Source organism: Chaetura pelagica, unplaced genomic scaffold, assembly GCF_000747805.2.
Source record: "Chaetura pelagica isolate M959 unplaced genomic scaffold, ChaPel_1.0 scaffold45, whole genome shotgun sequence".
Taxonomy (NCBI): domain Eukaryota; kingdom Metazoa; phylum Chordata; class Aves; order Apodiformes; family Apodidae; genus Chaetura; species Chaetura pelagica.
This window is the reverse complement of record NW_009953217.1, coordinates 5,364,771-5,379,693: the sequence shown is the minus strand read 5'-3', so window position 1 is coordinate 5,379,693 and position 14,923 is coordinate 5,364,771. Positions and strand designations below refer to the sequence as shown.

Sequence of the window (14,923 nt, the reverse complement as noted above, 5' to 3'; positions counted from 1 at the left end):
TGAGAATGAAATGGAAGTAGCAGCTCACTCTCCATTGCACATTTTCTGTAAAAACTGTTTGATGATGTCTGAAGGGCCTCAACAGGTGGGTTCTGGATTCTAAGGCTGCTGCTTTTGATAGTTTCAAAAGAAAATCTGGAAAAAAAACTGTTGCATGTAAAGGAAAATGCGTAAAAGATTGAAATTACGTGTGTGGCGTTGTTCATGTATTTGCTTTGACTCTATCTTGCTCCTATATTTGTAAAGACCTGATGTCATTAACACAACAACTTCCTCTGCATTGTAAGATGTCATATATTCTCTCCTCAATGGATATATATTTGTACTTTTCTGGTCACCATCACCCTGGGAACTCTGTGTGCTGCTGTAATAAATACTACTGCTTAGAGCCACTTGAGTGGAATAATTTTGTAGTTGATTATAAGAATAAAAAAGGGGGTGGGACATAAAAGTAGCAGACTGGGGAGAAAATACAAGCAGCTTTTGTATATGAGGAAACTTGTGACCTGCTGTGATTTTGGCAGTTTGAGAGGATCTTTCACTTACTAGAGAACTGCTGGCATTTGCAGATCTGCACTAAACACACTTTGCTGATACAGCTGTAACATGCTAGAAACACACACCGAGTCCACAGTGATAAACTTTGCTTTACTGACAAAGCTGAACTGTATGTCACCTTGTGGTGTTACAGAGCCCAGGGAGCAAAGAAATGCACTAATATTATCTCCTCTCTGATTCAAGTGAGCTGCAGCTCACTTAGGCTAGAAGCGTTTGCTAGCAGGTATAGCATCTCTTTGTTTCACAGAACAGGCATATACCTATATACGTACACACACACTCTGAAAGGAGAAGAGGATGGTACAGTGGTGCTCTGACCTGCAACACAACTGCCTCCTTGTTGCCGTGACTTTGCTAATAATATTTAGAAAAAAACATTATGTAATTATTTATATATATTTTTTAAGATGACAAGTAATCAACAATTTGGCCTATCCAGTCAGTAGTATCTTGTTCTTCTCTTTATACAAAGATTTCCTGACAGTAGTGTGGGAGAATGTGTGTGTTTGGGCTGGAGGGATGTGAATTTTTTTCCTTCCAAAAATAGTAGATAAAAATTCAGAAGGCTGTGTATAAACACTGGGTGTTTGGTGTGTCCTAGCAAGGCTTTGTACTGCTCTCCACCAGGTTACACAGAGCTTGCTCCTCTGCTGAGAGCACTGAAGAGCAGCTGTTCAGAGTCTGCCATCTGCTGCTCTGCTCTGCTTTCTCAAAGCTGCTGCAAGCTGTGGGCACAGCACAACAGAAACTCTGTCATCTGTTTTCAAGCCTTTGAAAAAAGTGTAGTCACAGTTGAGGCTCTGGGCAAGATGTGGTGGCCTGACCTTTGATGCTCTGGATGCTTCCCTCTTGCCCTACAAAGCTGTTAACTAGAGACTTCTGAATATACCCTTTTAAACTGGAGGGGAAGAAGAGGTGGGGGTGTCTTTGAACTGATGACTTTCTTGCAATATTCACTGCAAGTGTACTGGGGATTTAATGAACCAAATAAACCAAGAAGGGATCTTACTAGGGTTTCTGCTTTCTGAAGGAACTTGTGCATATTGTCTTTTCTTTCTGAAGGCTAACATATGAGGGGTCAGTAACAGTCTTACGATCTGGTATATATGAATGCTCTGGGATTGTGATGGCAAGACAGCTGGTCTTCTGAAGTGGAGCAAAATAGAAAACTAAATTGTATTGCAGAAGAGAGAAAAGGTGAACAAGAAGAGAACTGAGTTCTGTTCTGTAGCTCATGCCAAACCTCAAGTATGCAAAATATCATAATTGCTTTCTACTTCCTTGTGTGACACTATTTTGGCCCGCAGGTATGTGTATCAACAGAACCTTTGCATAGCTCCTGTTAGCAATGCTTTGTGTCCAGTAGTCCGGAATCTTTCTAGGAGGAGGATGGCATATTAATTTAACTATGTTCTTTATTAGCATAAGTGTCGTTTTACTCTTTAACTTACCACTCTTATCTATACTCAAGTTTTTAAAGTTAGGTTTGTTATTTACCATGAAGTGGCTGGAGCCACTGGTGATCTGGCTTCAGCTGGTGGTGAAGCTACAATGCTTCATCTGCACTGTTACAACTTGCATTAATTATTTAAAAATATTTTCTGTTGTGGTCAAAACACACCCTTTTTGTTAGCAAAGAAATAGCCTGTAGGAAAGAAATTCTGTTTACTACTAACCTGTGTACACTGAGGCTAGGTAATTACTGTTGCATGTGTCATAGAAATGGGGCTGACACATTTCTTTTAAGACTCTCCTGAAGAGAAGGTAACATCCTTTCCATGTAACACACCCAACCAGCTTCCCTCTTCTTCCCACAGTTGTTTTCCCACTTAGGAAACAGCTACACTATTTCTTCTGATTCACAAAGATTAAATTATGCTTGGTTCAGCCTGTCAGCAGGGTGTCTTGGGCTTCTTTGAAAGGAAGATTTTAACAATAAGTGACATTCTTCTTTGCTTACAGAAAAGGTTTTAAGTCTGTTATGGTAACTGCAGTGGGCTTCTACTTTTACACTGGTTGCCATAGGTACTGTGCCTGCTTCCAGATGCTTTAGCCAAGTGAGACCTTGTAGCTCTCAACTGAAGAAGCTGTTCTTCTTTAATTATCTATTTTGTTAACTCTTGAAGTCTCTGATTTAGAAGATGACATTAGAACCAGTAAAAATCTACGCTGGATAGATGATGTTGTTGTCTTGGATCTCCATTTACCTGAGCTCAAATAAAAAGCAGCCTTACCAATATGGTAGTAAAAGTATTAAGAGTAGTAGAAGTAATATGTTCTATTTGGAGCTGAGATTGAACTAAATAGGTAAGGTAAATTTATAGGCTTTTATTTTATATTTTGTTAGTGTGTCAGAATCAACTGCTGGATGTTGTTTTTTCTGGCTGCATAACAAATAAAACCATTTTCTTCCTATAGATTTGCAAAGCTGTGTAGAGGGAGGAAATGCATAGGAAGCAAAGCTCAATGAAGCCTATCAGTACTGAGGAATTCTGAATTTCCTTTTTAGGAACCGGGTGGCAACTGGAAAAGTTGAAGGATGTGACATAATAACTTGTAAACCTTTTCTTTGTTACAGGCATCCTGTAAACAGAGGTTCATACAAGAGCTGTGAATTACAGCACTTAGTATATTGCCTTTTGTTTATCCTTTTTGTGGACTCAGTTCAGCAAGCCAGGCCTCTGGAAAGTAGAGGTCTAGGAAGTTTAAAATCAAAGCATGAAGCCTTCTTCTGATGCTGAGCTGGAAACCCAGGCTAGATTCTAATTTTTCCTTCAGCATAGCAGAGAAATTCTGAAGATGAGTGAAGATGTGGCTCTCAATGTGCATTTAAATGCATAACTGTTTAACGTTTTTTGTCTCTGTTCTTGAAACTGAAGCCTACCTTAGTTAAAGCTTCTGACTTTCAGCAGCATCAGCTACACAACTGACATTATTTGTGTGGCTTGCATTTTCTTACTCCTTTCTTTGCCAACTATACAGACAAAACCAGGAAGCAGTATTTTGGGGGGGGGATAGATGGGGATTTGCCATATCTGTTTTACATATGTTCTTGCCTGACCCTTTAAAAGGATTATAAGCAGGCATTGTTCCTATTAACTTGAACAGGAAGGGAACTGACTGCTCTAAGCATATTAGCCTTAAAAAAAGAAATAAAAAGCCAATTTCTGACTTCCCTTGATGTGATATAACTGCAGCCAGCACTGAAAGGGCTGCAAACATGTTGCCATCTATTTGAAGTACCAAAGTGACTCATTAAAGTAGGCCATCACAGCTACAGAATGCCTAGCATAAAACACACTTCTGTTCGCAGCCTGCTGACTAACACAATGCTTTCTGTTTGCTGCCACAGGAGGTACTCGTTCATGGCTGTGAGGATATGACAAGGCCTGTCTTTCAGAAACACAATGGCAAATGCATTTCAGCTTTTTGTCACAGGTTTCTGAAACCCCACGATCTTCCCCTCCCCACTCTTCTGTAGGCACAAAAACAGTTATCTCTGAACCTCTGCAGAGGCCAGTTGCTTCCACCATCTCTTACTCTGTAGCCAACCAATTTTATGCAAAAGTTTCCTGGCAAAACAAAGCCTTGTCCTTGACTTGCTGCTGATGCCTTGATGTGTTATTTGCTTTGGTTGTATAACTTGATACTTTGTGGGCATCAAACAATCCAAGAACAACCGATAAAATGCTTTTTATGGACATCTATGCTTACTCTTTGTGCACTTAGAAAATGTCTGGAATGTGTGTTATGTACTGTAATTGTTAGTGCCTGCCATGGGAGTATAGTGAATATAAGAGTTATTTTCTAGTAGCCCCATTTTTAAATAGGATAGGGCTTATTTATTTACAGACTCAAAAGCAGTACAGCAAGTGTGTGCTTCCTGTAAAGCAGTTAGCTTGCATAAAGCATTGAGTAAAAAGGAGACAGTGTCTAGATCATGAAGCATTATTGTCTTCTAGATGGTTACCTAAAAGCTTCAGCTGAATTACAAGTCATGGAGACTTCTTAGCCTATTCTCCAGTGTCACCTCTTTGCACCTTCTTCTTGGATGATTTCTTTGGGGAACTTCTAGTCAGGAGAAACTGAGTGTTAAAGGGGCTGTAGATTAGTACTCAGCATCACTTTTCTTGTGGAGGGCAGGCAACAACTGTCTTAAGTAACCTTTTTGGAGATTTGTGTTTACCACAGTGCAGAGATCCTGGTAACTGTCTGTGGTGAGACACAAGTGAGAAGTGTTGTGTAGTGAGTAGAAGCAAAATGTTTGCATTCAGAGGTTACAATTGAAGGTACCGGTTCCCATCCAAGAGCTCAAGAGAAGGAGGTACCATCTGCAACTGGAGTGTGAGGCAAAAGTTTGAAAACATGATTCATACACTTCTTCCTCTTTGCATTCTTGAGAAAGCAGTTGTATAACTGAAGATCTTACTGAAGATTTGTATGAATAAATATTGAACATATGGTTTCTTCTTCTAGTTTACTAATGAAGTTGGAATTTCAGATTGTGTATAATGCTTTCTAATTGTGAGGCCACCAGCCATAATAAGTGGGGTTGTAGATCAATTGAAACTAATGCAGTCTCTTTTACTTTCCCTTCCTTTTCTTACCAGCAGAGATGTTCCACCACTTCTTGCAGCATCCTTGATCCATGCTGCAGTTGATGAAGTCCTCCAAACAGACCTGACTGAATTTAAGCAGCAAAATGTGGAAACAGAGGGAGAAGGAGATGAGGAAAGTTTCACCTGTAAGTATACTTTTTACCTTTTGTGGTTTTCCAAGAGGCTGTCTGTTGGAAGGCTTCAGGGTTTTGAAATGTTTCCCAGAACATTTGGTGAGGCTGTCTGGCAAGCAGCAATGAACAGAACTTTATTTGCTCCTGCTGGGTATCTGTGGGATGAAAAGTAGCTATGCTAGTTTTGTGGGCAAGATGCAAATGTGGTGTCTGGAGTTCCGGATTGGTCATATAGGTTGGCTTTTGGGAAAGGGAAAAGAGCCTCCCTTCCCAAAAAGAATTAAAGACTGTGTCCACTGTGCTTCCTGAACTGAACTGGTTGAGAACTTTTATTTTCCTCATTAGAGGAAATTGAGCTGGTTCAGTTCCTATCTTAAGTTGATTACCTCATGTATTTTTTATGTGCCCTTTTCTCTTTGGTAGACTGACCTTAGCTAATTACTCCTATATTTTGGCATTGGCATCTTCACAGTTGCTCTTGTGCAGCCACACCAACACCTTAAATTCATCCCTCTAATCCATCTTGCTTTTGTCTGTTCTTGGGAACCAGATTTTGGGACCTGTGGCTCCTCCGCAACCTGAACATCTTGAAACTCCAGATCTTTCTCTTGGCAAGTTTCTCAGTACTCTCTCTCTTCATCGATTATTTGTTCTCTTCCCACCCTCCCCTATGAAGATGGGATGCTGAGGGATGAAGAAACCAGTGTATGTGTCTTGCCCAGTACCTGCGTTTTCTCCTATCTGAGCAAATTGGAGAGACAGACCATGGTGACTGAGCCTTATGTAACAGATGGTCCTATTGCGTTTACATGCCGAAGTGTTTAACATCAGACTTCACCAAACCTTCAATCCTAGTGCCAAGAATTTAAATGGAGCAGGATGCAGTCAGAGTCAAAGATAAAAATGAAGGAGAGATGTCTTAGGCAAACTAGTCTGTCCTGTAAGGGGAAATACTCCCCCTTCCATTTCCCTGGGATGATTTGAAAGACGGTTCAGTGTGCCCCAGAGGATATGTCTCCAAGCAGAGTTCTGGTAATAGCAAGGATACAACACTTCCCAGAAGACTATTCCAGTATTCACCTGCAAGTCTGAAATGGCAGGAGGGGGAACACATTTAATTAAGTCTTGCTGCACCCTGAATATTTTATCCCTTGCCTTAGTGTTTGCAGCCTTCCTATGTCTGGAGAGATGTAGTGAGTCTGCAGCACTTTGCATGGGAGGACTTGGCTTTGTATCAGCTTGGCTGGAGTCTAAACAACCAGTTTGTGAGTGCATTCCCCAGGTCTTCAGAGATTCCCACGGGTGCCTCTTGCAGTCACTTTGAGCTCAGTCTCCCCAGAGGGCCCTATTTCTGTGCTCCCTCTTTTGTTGTGTCTGTCTGTGAGCAATCATGCAGACTTCCCTGCAACTAACCTAATCTGCAGCTAACTCTGCCTGAGATGAGCTGGCAAATAAGAGTTTTGCAGGACTGGATCACTGCAATTGTAAATAATAAGGAAGTACAGGCAGCAGTGCTAGAACATGGCTTTGTGCAGGAGAAGCTGAAGGAGGGCAATGTTCTGATCTCCATAACTAGAAGCTCTAATTTATGTTTGCAGCAGTGGCTGCAAGACAAGTGGTAAGATATGCCAGTGTTGAAAGTGATATAAAAGCATCTTTCTTATTGTCTCCCTTACATCAGAGAGAATTGTACTTACTAAGTTGTGACTTTTTGCTCCAGTGGTGTATCTTTATTTGCTATCACTCAACCTATATAGGAAAATAAGAAACAGTATATTGTAACCCACATGATAATTATGTAGGCTTTCAGCACAAGTACTTCACAAGCAGCTGGAAATTGGTCATCAGAGCATCTTGCAGTCACTCTGCTGGGGACTCTTCATTGAATTGCATTAATTGTCTTTGGGGTGAACTGTAGCAGTAATGTAAGATGTGAACTGCTATGTACTTGTGAGTCTGGGATTATAAGTTCTAGTTCTGGATCTTATTAAAGTCTTCGGCCCACACGCCTTTAGATAGTGAACCTGAACACCTAAGACATAATGTTTAGAAACAGTGAGTAATTAAGAACTTGATAGGACAGGGACGTTTTCTTGGTCACGAGTGTCTAATGTCTCTGGAGTCCTGTGTGTTTACATTATACTGGTGACACTTGTACAATCATTCATTTGGCTCTTTGACTCTCAAGGTCATAAAGATACGGATTGGAATCTGCTTTTAAGTTAGCGCAGGCAAAGTCAGAAAATTCTTGGTTGAGTTCCATCTTGAACTAGTTCAGGTTCTCTCTCGCTACTCCTTCTTGACAAATGCCCTAGAACCTTCTCTGTTCTGATGGTTGAAGCCTTCTTCAATTCCCATCTTATATATTCCCATCTGTTTTATGTTTGTTCTTGTGTCCCCATTGTCATTTAGATCAAATTGCTATTTACTGTTCCCCTATCAAATGTTATGGAAATATGCTTACTCTTCAGGTACTTAGATTGCCCAAATGCAAGGAATATCTAATTTATCTGCATGTTTGGACTGTACCTTTTCCCTCTATCTTGTAAATGCTATTACATCACGTGAACTGTTCAACTAGGAAGAAAGATGTGCCTTGTGCTACAGCACAGTATGGACTCTATGCAACAATAACTTTCTGGCCAAAAAAAACATTCTTGGAACAAAACAAGTGATTATATAAAAGAAAGTGTGTACTTGTGCCTGTATGAGCATCACTCTTTGCTGTGGTATCCTGCAGAAGAATTTCTGGTATTAAGGTACTAAATTCTACGTCAGATTTCACAGCAGTGTGTGTCCAAGTCAGTATTGGTCAAGACATTCACAAATATGTAAACTAACAGCTGTAGACAGGGCTGTCTAACATGCTGTCCTATTTAATTATATTTTTATGTGGGACTACTTAATATTTAAAGGTTTTAATGTCTTGCCCATTCACACCTGCATATTGAGGAAACCAAAAGTAGTTCTGGTTAATGTGTTGTGGCTGCTAATCAAAGATCTGTTAAGTTCAAACTTTTGATTCCCGAGGCCCAGAGATGCATCTGGAACTGACCATCCAGTGTTGCTGAGAAAAAGAAATGCTTGATAACGAGGACTTATAAAAACAAATTGTGAGGCAGGAGTCAGGATAAAACAGAAATAGGAAAGATAGTTCATGTGCTGCAGTTCTTCAGGAAACACATTAGTGACCAGCAAATTCTTTTTTCTCAACTGATGATCTTTTCAGTGCTTTTAGAAGTTAGTTGGTTTAGCATTGAGGCATTATTACTCAAATAACAAAACTTTAAATTATTACTTATTCTGAGAGAGACTGCATTACAAAGCTAGACACAATGCCAAATACCAAACCATTCAGTCTGTTGAACAATAAGTTTGGATTAATTGATCTTTGGGACCTATCCAGAAAAGGATTTGAGTGTCTGGCCTGAGCTTTTCACACTATGCTCAGCGGGTGTTTACAGTTCTGCTCTGTAATGACAAAGCAGGGAAGTGGCGGAAGTGTTCTTCTGTCCCTCTAGCTCCTACAACCGTGTGTATTTAGAAAGATAAAGACAACAGCTTAAAATTCTAATCTGTTCAGCTCAACTGTGAGTTGAGCTATTGACCTCAGCAAAACATTCTCAGACTTCCTTGTTGTTTCAGTGGAAGTGGTTCAGTAGGACATAACTTCACTCAAAGCCAGGCTAATGCTTTTTCAACCCTTGTGTCTAAGACAACAGCAATCTCTTACCTTGAAGGCTTTTCTGCTCACTTGATTTTTTTTTTTCTTCAGGATACACTCCTATCACTATGTATTGTGCATTTTACTTACATCAGAATAACATTTTTGCCTTATGCCAGGCTGATTTTTGGGTCTTTGTTATGATTTTTGTAATGTAATTACCTATTGGATAAGCCTTGGTTTTGAAAGAGAGCTAGTGAGTAAAGCCTGCTGCTCTTATCCTTAATATTACACTGTTTTCCATTGCAACTGTCTTACCACATTATTCTCAGGAGCCTATTTTAATTCTTGCAGAGCTTGTAAAGACAGAGTGCTGAATGTAGCTCCAAGACAGGCCAAAAGACAGAGGAACATAGGAAAATGGGGCACACAATTTACTGTTTTGTTTTTGTGCTGCCAGTGCTGGATGGAGAGTCTTTGCAGCGCTGCTTCTTTAACAAGCTTCGGGATGTTTGCTCTGAGTGGCAGAAGCAGTTGCCACCACTGAGACCACTGGGACGTTTCCTGCTCGTTTCCATCCACGCCATCCGTAACACTCGACGGAAGATGGAGGATCGCCACGTTCTGCTCCCAGAGTTCAATCAGCTCTTTGGTTTATCAGTAAGTCTGGACAAAATTGGGGAAGCCAGTTTGTTAGCTTTTCGGCATTCCTGCAAGCACAATGACCTAGTGATGGATGATCTGTGAAATGGTAAGAATTTGTTGGCACCAGTAATTGACCATGTCTGTGCCGGAGCCAGGACTTACTGACTCAGTTTGCTAGGGGGTAACTACTGCACTGATAAAGAAGGGTCTTGTGACCTTGGGTTTCATGTCCTAAGCGATACAGGAATGTGAGGAGTTCACCTAGTGTTACATTGCTGTAGTGCTTGTGACTGAGATAACTCGTATAATAATAAGAAGAGAATAGGGAGGCACAGCAGTTGTGCAAGTACGAGTGCCAATTAATGAAGCTGCAGTGGGAGAACATAACCAGCTGTCTGCTCTTTCAATTCCAGAGTATTTTCAAGGATATTAAATGACTAACAGCAAACAAAGAAAAGTAATTCCCCTGCAAAGTACCTATTTTATGCATTTTGCACATGGCTAAACTGACTTAAACTGCCTTTACTTATGCAACATTGTATGGAAGAAAGCCCAGAATAAAGAGCCTTTGCTTACTGGTACCAGTTTATGAGCTGTTTCGTTTTTGAACACGAGTATGTCTTCCTGTCTCTCCCTCCCTGCACAAGGATGACATTGATCGTGCTTACTTCGCGGTATTTGATGGCCATGGTGGAGTGGATGCTGCCAACTACTCAGCAACCCATTTACATGTAAATGTTGGGCTACACCAAGAGATTGTTAAGAACCCAGCTGAGGCCTTGAAATGCTCTTTCCAGAAGACAGACAAAATGTTTCTTATGAAAGCCAAAAGAGAGGTGAGTGGGTAGAGAGCCATTCAGTTGTATTTCAATAAAACTGTTGGATAACATGATATTATCCAGAAAATTCTGGCAGTACAGTTTCTTTGAATCACTGACCTCTTCATGAAATTATGCTACATGTAAAGGTTTTCTTTGATCAGATTTTTTTTTATTTTGAGTAAAAGCAAAATGACAGTTCTTGCAAGTTCAAGATGAGTGATTGAAAAGAAGTGTTAAGTGTTTTAAATGATCCTGACATACCAATTATTTGAGAGAACACTCTTCTGCCTCTTGCCTAAATTAGGCAACCTCCAGATGTTCTGTTGTACTATCTCTTACCTGAGAAGTTTTTCTCTTCCTGATAATTTGGTCACTATCTTTCTCTTTCTTGTCCCACCATTAATGTCAGCTGGTTGCAAGATGAAAAATGTATTCCGTTATTTAAATCAGACTCATCAGTTCATTAACCTTGTTGATCAGCTTTGAATCAAGTTTGTATGATGAACATTCTTTCTGCATTTCTACAAAATGGGAGGATGCTTTATTTACAGTTTAATGAGAACTCTTTTATTATAACAGTAACTGAATATGGAAGTATTCATTATTAAGATCTTAATTGCTGTCGAGGTACAAAAGAGGAGCCAGCATCTTCATGAGGTCCAAGTCTCACTAGCCTCCACAGAGAATCTAGGACAGTCAGGTTCCTTCCGTCCTCTCTTGATATCCTTGAGACCTGTGTATGTTTGTGAAATGTTTGTGCTATTGAAATTCAGATCCTCGTTCTTTTCTGTGCGTCTTCATGTTTTGAAGAATAAAGATCTTGGTCTCCTAGGTCAGTTTTGAAGTTAATAGCAGAGAAAGAATATCATAACAAGGACATACTAGCCATCTCATGTTAGAATATATAAATAGTTTATTTCAAGTCTGTCTGATCTCTTGCACCTTTATTTCAAGTACCTGAATTACAATTGGCAGGTCTGCTCTGCTGCATCAAAGTGTGACTAAACTTAGGTTTACAGTATTGTGTAACTCAGTAGGGCTTGTTAGATATTCCCCTACATACCTCTTTTCTTCTGCAGAAGCTGCGGAGTGGTACAACAGGTGTATCTGCATTGATTGTAGGGAACAAGCTGCACATAGCATGGCTAGGGGATTCACAAGTAATGCTCGTGCAGCAAGGAAAAGCTGTGACATTAATGGAACCTCACAAACCAGAAAGAGAAGTAAGTCTTGTTTGTTTTTTTTTTCTCTCATGCATTGTTGGAATATGTCTAGATTTAGGTAAAAACCCTTCTTCAGAGCTTAGTGCTTTACTTGCTTACATATGTTGTATGCTAGGATTTAGAGAATTGATGGTTTCTTTTTTTCCATCCACTCCTGTGTCTTGAGAAGGTGATTCCCACAACTATGCTCCCTTGAAAGCACTGATGGTACTGATAGTCCTGACTTCAGTTGCTTCTCAGACTCTCTCTTTTCAAAATTGTTAGTAATTAAAGACTTTTCGAAGGATTTTTTGTATGTAAAACTGCCTGTTATAAATTGACTTATTTGTTTGAGATTAATAGCTATTTAAAATGTTTAGCATAATGCAAGTCTTTCATAATATGCTATACTGTCATTCCAAAACTAATTATAATCTACTAACCTAACTGGCTTAAAGTGCATTGCATTTTCTATAGATTTTAAATAGCCAGGTATTTTATTACATGAAATTGGATGTGGATCTTGCAAGTTTGGATAGCATTGAATGAATATTTGTAATAACTGAGTAGTTAAAGGGGCATCAATGCACATGCTATTTTTACATAGTCTAGTTATTTTATATTTCATTCTAAATTTTTATACATTTACCCAATTGCTGTGTGGGATGGAAAGAACTAGCAAGAAAGGGTACTCATCCATATGGGAAAGAACATGGTACAAAAAGTTAAGAATTCTGTTTTTTTGTGGACAAGCCAAGGTATGGTTGGGAAATAGGTGAGTTGTTTCCAGTAATCTGAAGGGCATGTTTCCGAGCTAGATTCTAATATGTGGGTTTGCAATGTCCACAGTACAAATACAGAAACTGAAGCAGCTCTTGGGTTTGGGTTTTGTCTTTTTTTCCCGCTTTAACTGCATACCAACAGGGTCAGCAAGCCAGGCTTTCAGTGGCAATTGTATCTTACTGTTTTTCAGGATGAGAGAGCACGTATTGAGTCCCTGGGTGGTTGTGTAACCTATATGGACTGCTGGCGGGTTAATGGTACCTTGGCTGTTTCCAGAGCAATTGGTAAGATAAACCACCAGAATTAGTATAGTTCTGATTAAATTTGCTTAAAACACACCACTTGAGACTGTAAATGTTTATTGTAAACAATGCTTTGTAAACAGTGTTTGACCAAACATTAAACCACTCTGTTTCTGCCATAAGGCTAACTCACAGGTGTGTAAATATCTTAATGGTTTTACCATAAGCATAGAATACTGATTGATTTTACACACTAGCCATGGCAGTCCTAATTCTTTATACTTCTAAGTCTCTTGCTTCTTGTAATTGTCTTTGATGCTGTGGTGTTCTACAGTAGCTTAACAGAGTATTTAATATGTAAAACTGGAGGAAGTAATAAATGTTCATCAACCCTTCTTTGTGTCTGTTTTGTGGGAGTTTTTGTCCACTGTAATGTTACTATATCTTTCTCCTGTCTGCAGTTTTTAAGTCAGATCACTACATCCTCCTTCAAATCATACATATTCAGCAATTTTGGGCATTTTAATTGTAGTATTCCAGAATTTTATTAAATGAGCTTACTTTGCTTACTTGCCAATTAGGACAAAAAGAGAAAAAGACCCTGGTCAAGTACAGTAGATAGCTGTGATGCATGAGTAGAAGTTACTTGGATCAATAGAAACCAATGTTTAGTGAGTATTTCCGCATTAAACTGATTAACTTAACACAATGAGCAGAGTCTCATGACATTGTCCTTTATATCTGGATAGCTAAGAAGTCTTATTTTCATAGCATTCTGAAGGCTGTACAAGAGGCACATCTGCATAATGAAAGCCTGACTATTTCCTTCCACAAATACATTTCAGAGAGAAAAAACTTTGATAGAATTTCTTTAGTTTCTCTGCAAAATAAGGAAAGCTTGAATTAGAGTAACGCCTTGGAAACCCACTGGATTTAGGTAGGTTCCTTTAAGGAACAAATGGCTTCCATGCTTATTCCATAGCTTTTCACTGCCCTTGTCCTATAGCAGGTGCCTCTGGAATATGATCTGGCTGCCCTTGAGGACAGTAAAAGCAGTTAGTGGGTGAAGAAGTAACTGTTTGCATTTGAAGTAATAAAGGGTTTGTTTTGATTGTTTCTCTTAGGTGACATGTGTCAGAAACCCTACATCTCTGGAGATGCAGATGGAGATTCATTTGAGCTGACTGGTTCTGAAGACTACTTGCTCTTAGCCTGTGATGGTTTCTTCGATGCTGTCAAGCCATATGAGGTGGTAGACTTGGTCCTAGATCACTTAATGCAGACCAAAGGAGTGGGTCTCAAGGCAGCAGAAAGACTGGTGGCTGCTGCAAAGGAAAATGGATCCAGTGATAACATCACTGTTCTGGTGGTGTTCTTGAGGGATCCTCAGGACATCTTGGCAGACTGTCTCAGGGACCCTAAGAGCCTTGGGGCTGGTGATGATACTCGGAGCTCACCCTTTAATTTCCTCAGCTGTGAGGCAGCAGCCACACAGTGACGAAATCTGATTAATCCACAATGTTCAAGTAAGTTCACATATGGAACTGCTTTCCAATGAAGAAGCCTCTAATACAATAGGCAAAACCTGTCAGGAAAAAAAATGACAAATGGCCTTTAAGAGAAAGGCAAGACTTCTTTTACTGAGTTCCCATTTGTCTCTTCCTTTTCCCTTCAAAAAAACACTGAGCAGACATGAAGATTTGTACAGCTATTTCATCTCTGGGAGCAGACTTGTGTGTCCCAGGGCTGCTGGTCATGTCCCTCTGCCCTGAAGTGGTAAGAAACTATAATATGTATAAGCTAATGGGTGAAAATACCTGTTTGTGAATTCTGAGTGAAGATTTAAATTCGTGCTTAAAAAAAATGCTCTATGTTGTATTTAATTGTGATGTTTCTTTGGAGACTGGGAGGAGAGAAGCTGTCACCATCACAGAAAAGCTTGTTACTGTGTGTGGTCTGTAGGAACAGGCTTGGTGTGCAGGAGAGTGGGTGACAACATTATGCTGTGTAAGTTGCTTTTGTTTTGTACCAAAGATGATATTACGGGAATGATGTGGCCTCTTGATTCAAACAGAGGCATTTAATTTTTTGTGTATGGAGAGGAGAAAATTAAACAATGCACCAGAAAAAGAGCGAGAAATCTAACTAGAAATATCCCAGGCAAAATGATATAAAATCAGCTGCTTTCTGGGATGTTCTGGTTTATAAACTGGAATACAATATTTAACTGCACTTGGTTATTTCTCCTTAACAACCACTCTTTATTGGCTGTTTGG

General features: G+C 39.7%; 1 protein-coding gene across 1 annotated transcript in view; it reads left to right on the top strand.

The window, feature by feature from the left end:
* PPM1F (protein phosphatase, Mg2+/Mn2+ dependent, 1F) overlaps nucleotides 1–14,145 on the top strand; it is an 18,936-nt gene extending 4,791 nt beyond the window's left edge. The window contains exons 2-7 of the mRNA XM_009997706.1: nucleotides 5,088–5,302; nucleotides 9,415–9,614; nucleotides 10,247–10,435; nucleotides 11,500–11,643; nucleotides 12,596–12,689; nucleotides 13,772–14,145. Coding sequence (XP_009996008.1) covers nucleotides 5,088–5,302; nucleotides 9,415–9,614; nucleotides 10,247–10,435; nucleotides 11,500–11,643; nucleotides 12,596–12,689; nucleotides 13,772–14,145 — 1,216 coding nt within the window. The remainder of the gene's footprint in view (nucleotides 1–5,087; nucleotides 5,303–9,414; nucleotides 9,615–10,246; nucleotides 10,436–11,499; nucleotides 11,644–12,595; nucleotides 12,690–13,771) is intronic.
* Nucleotides 14,146–14,923: the final 778 nt, after the last annotated feature.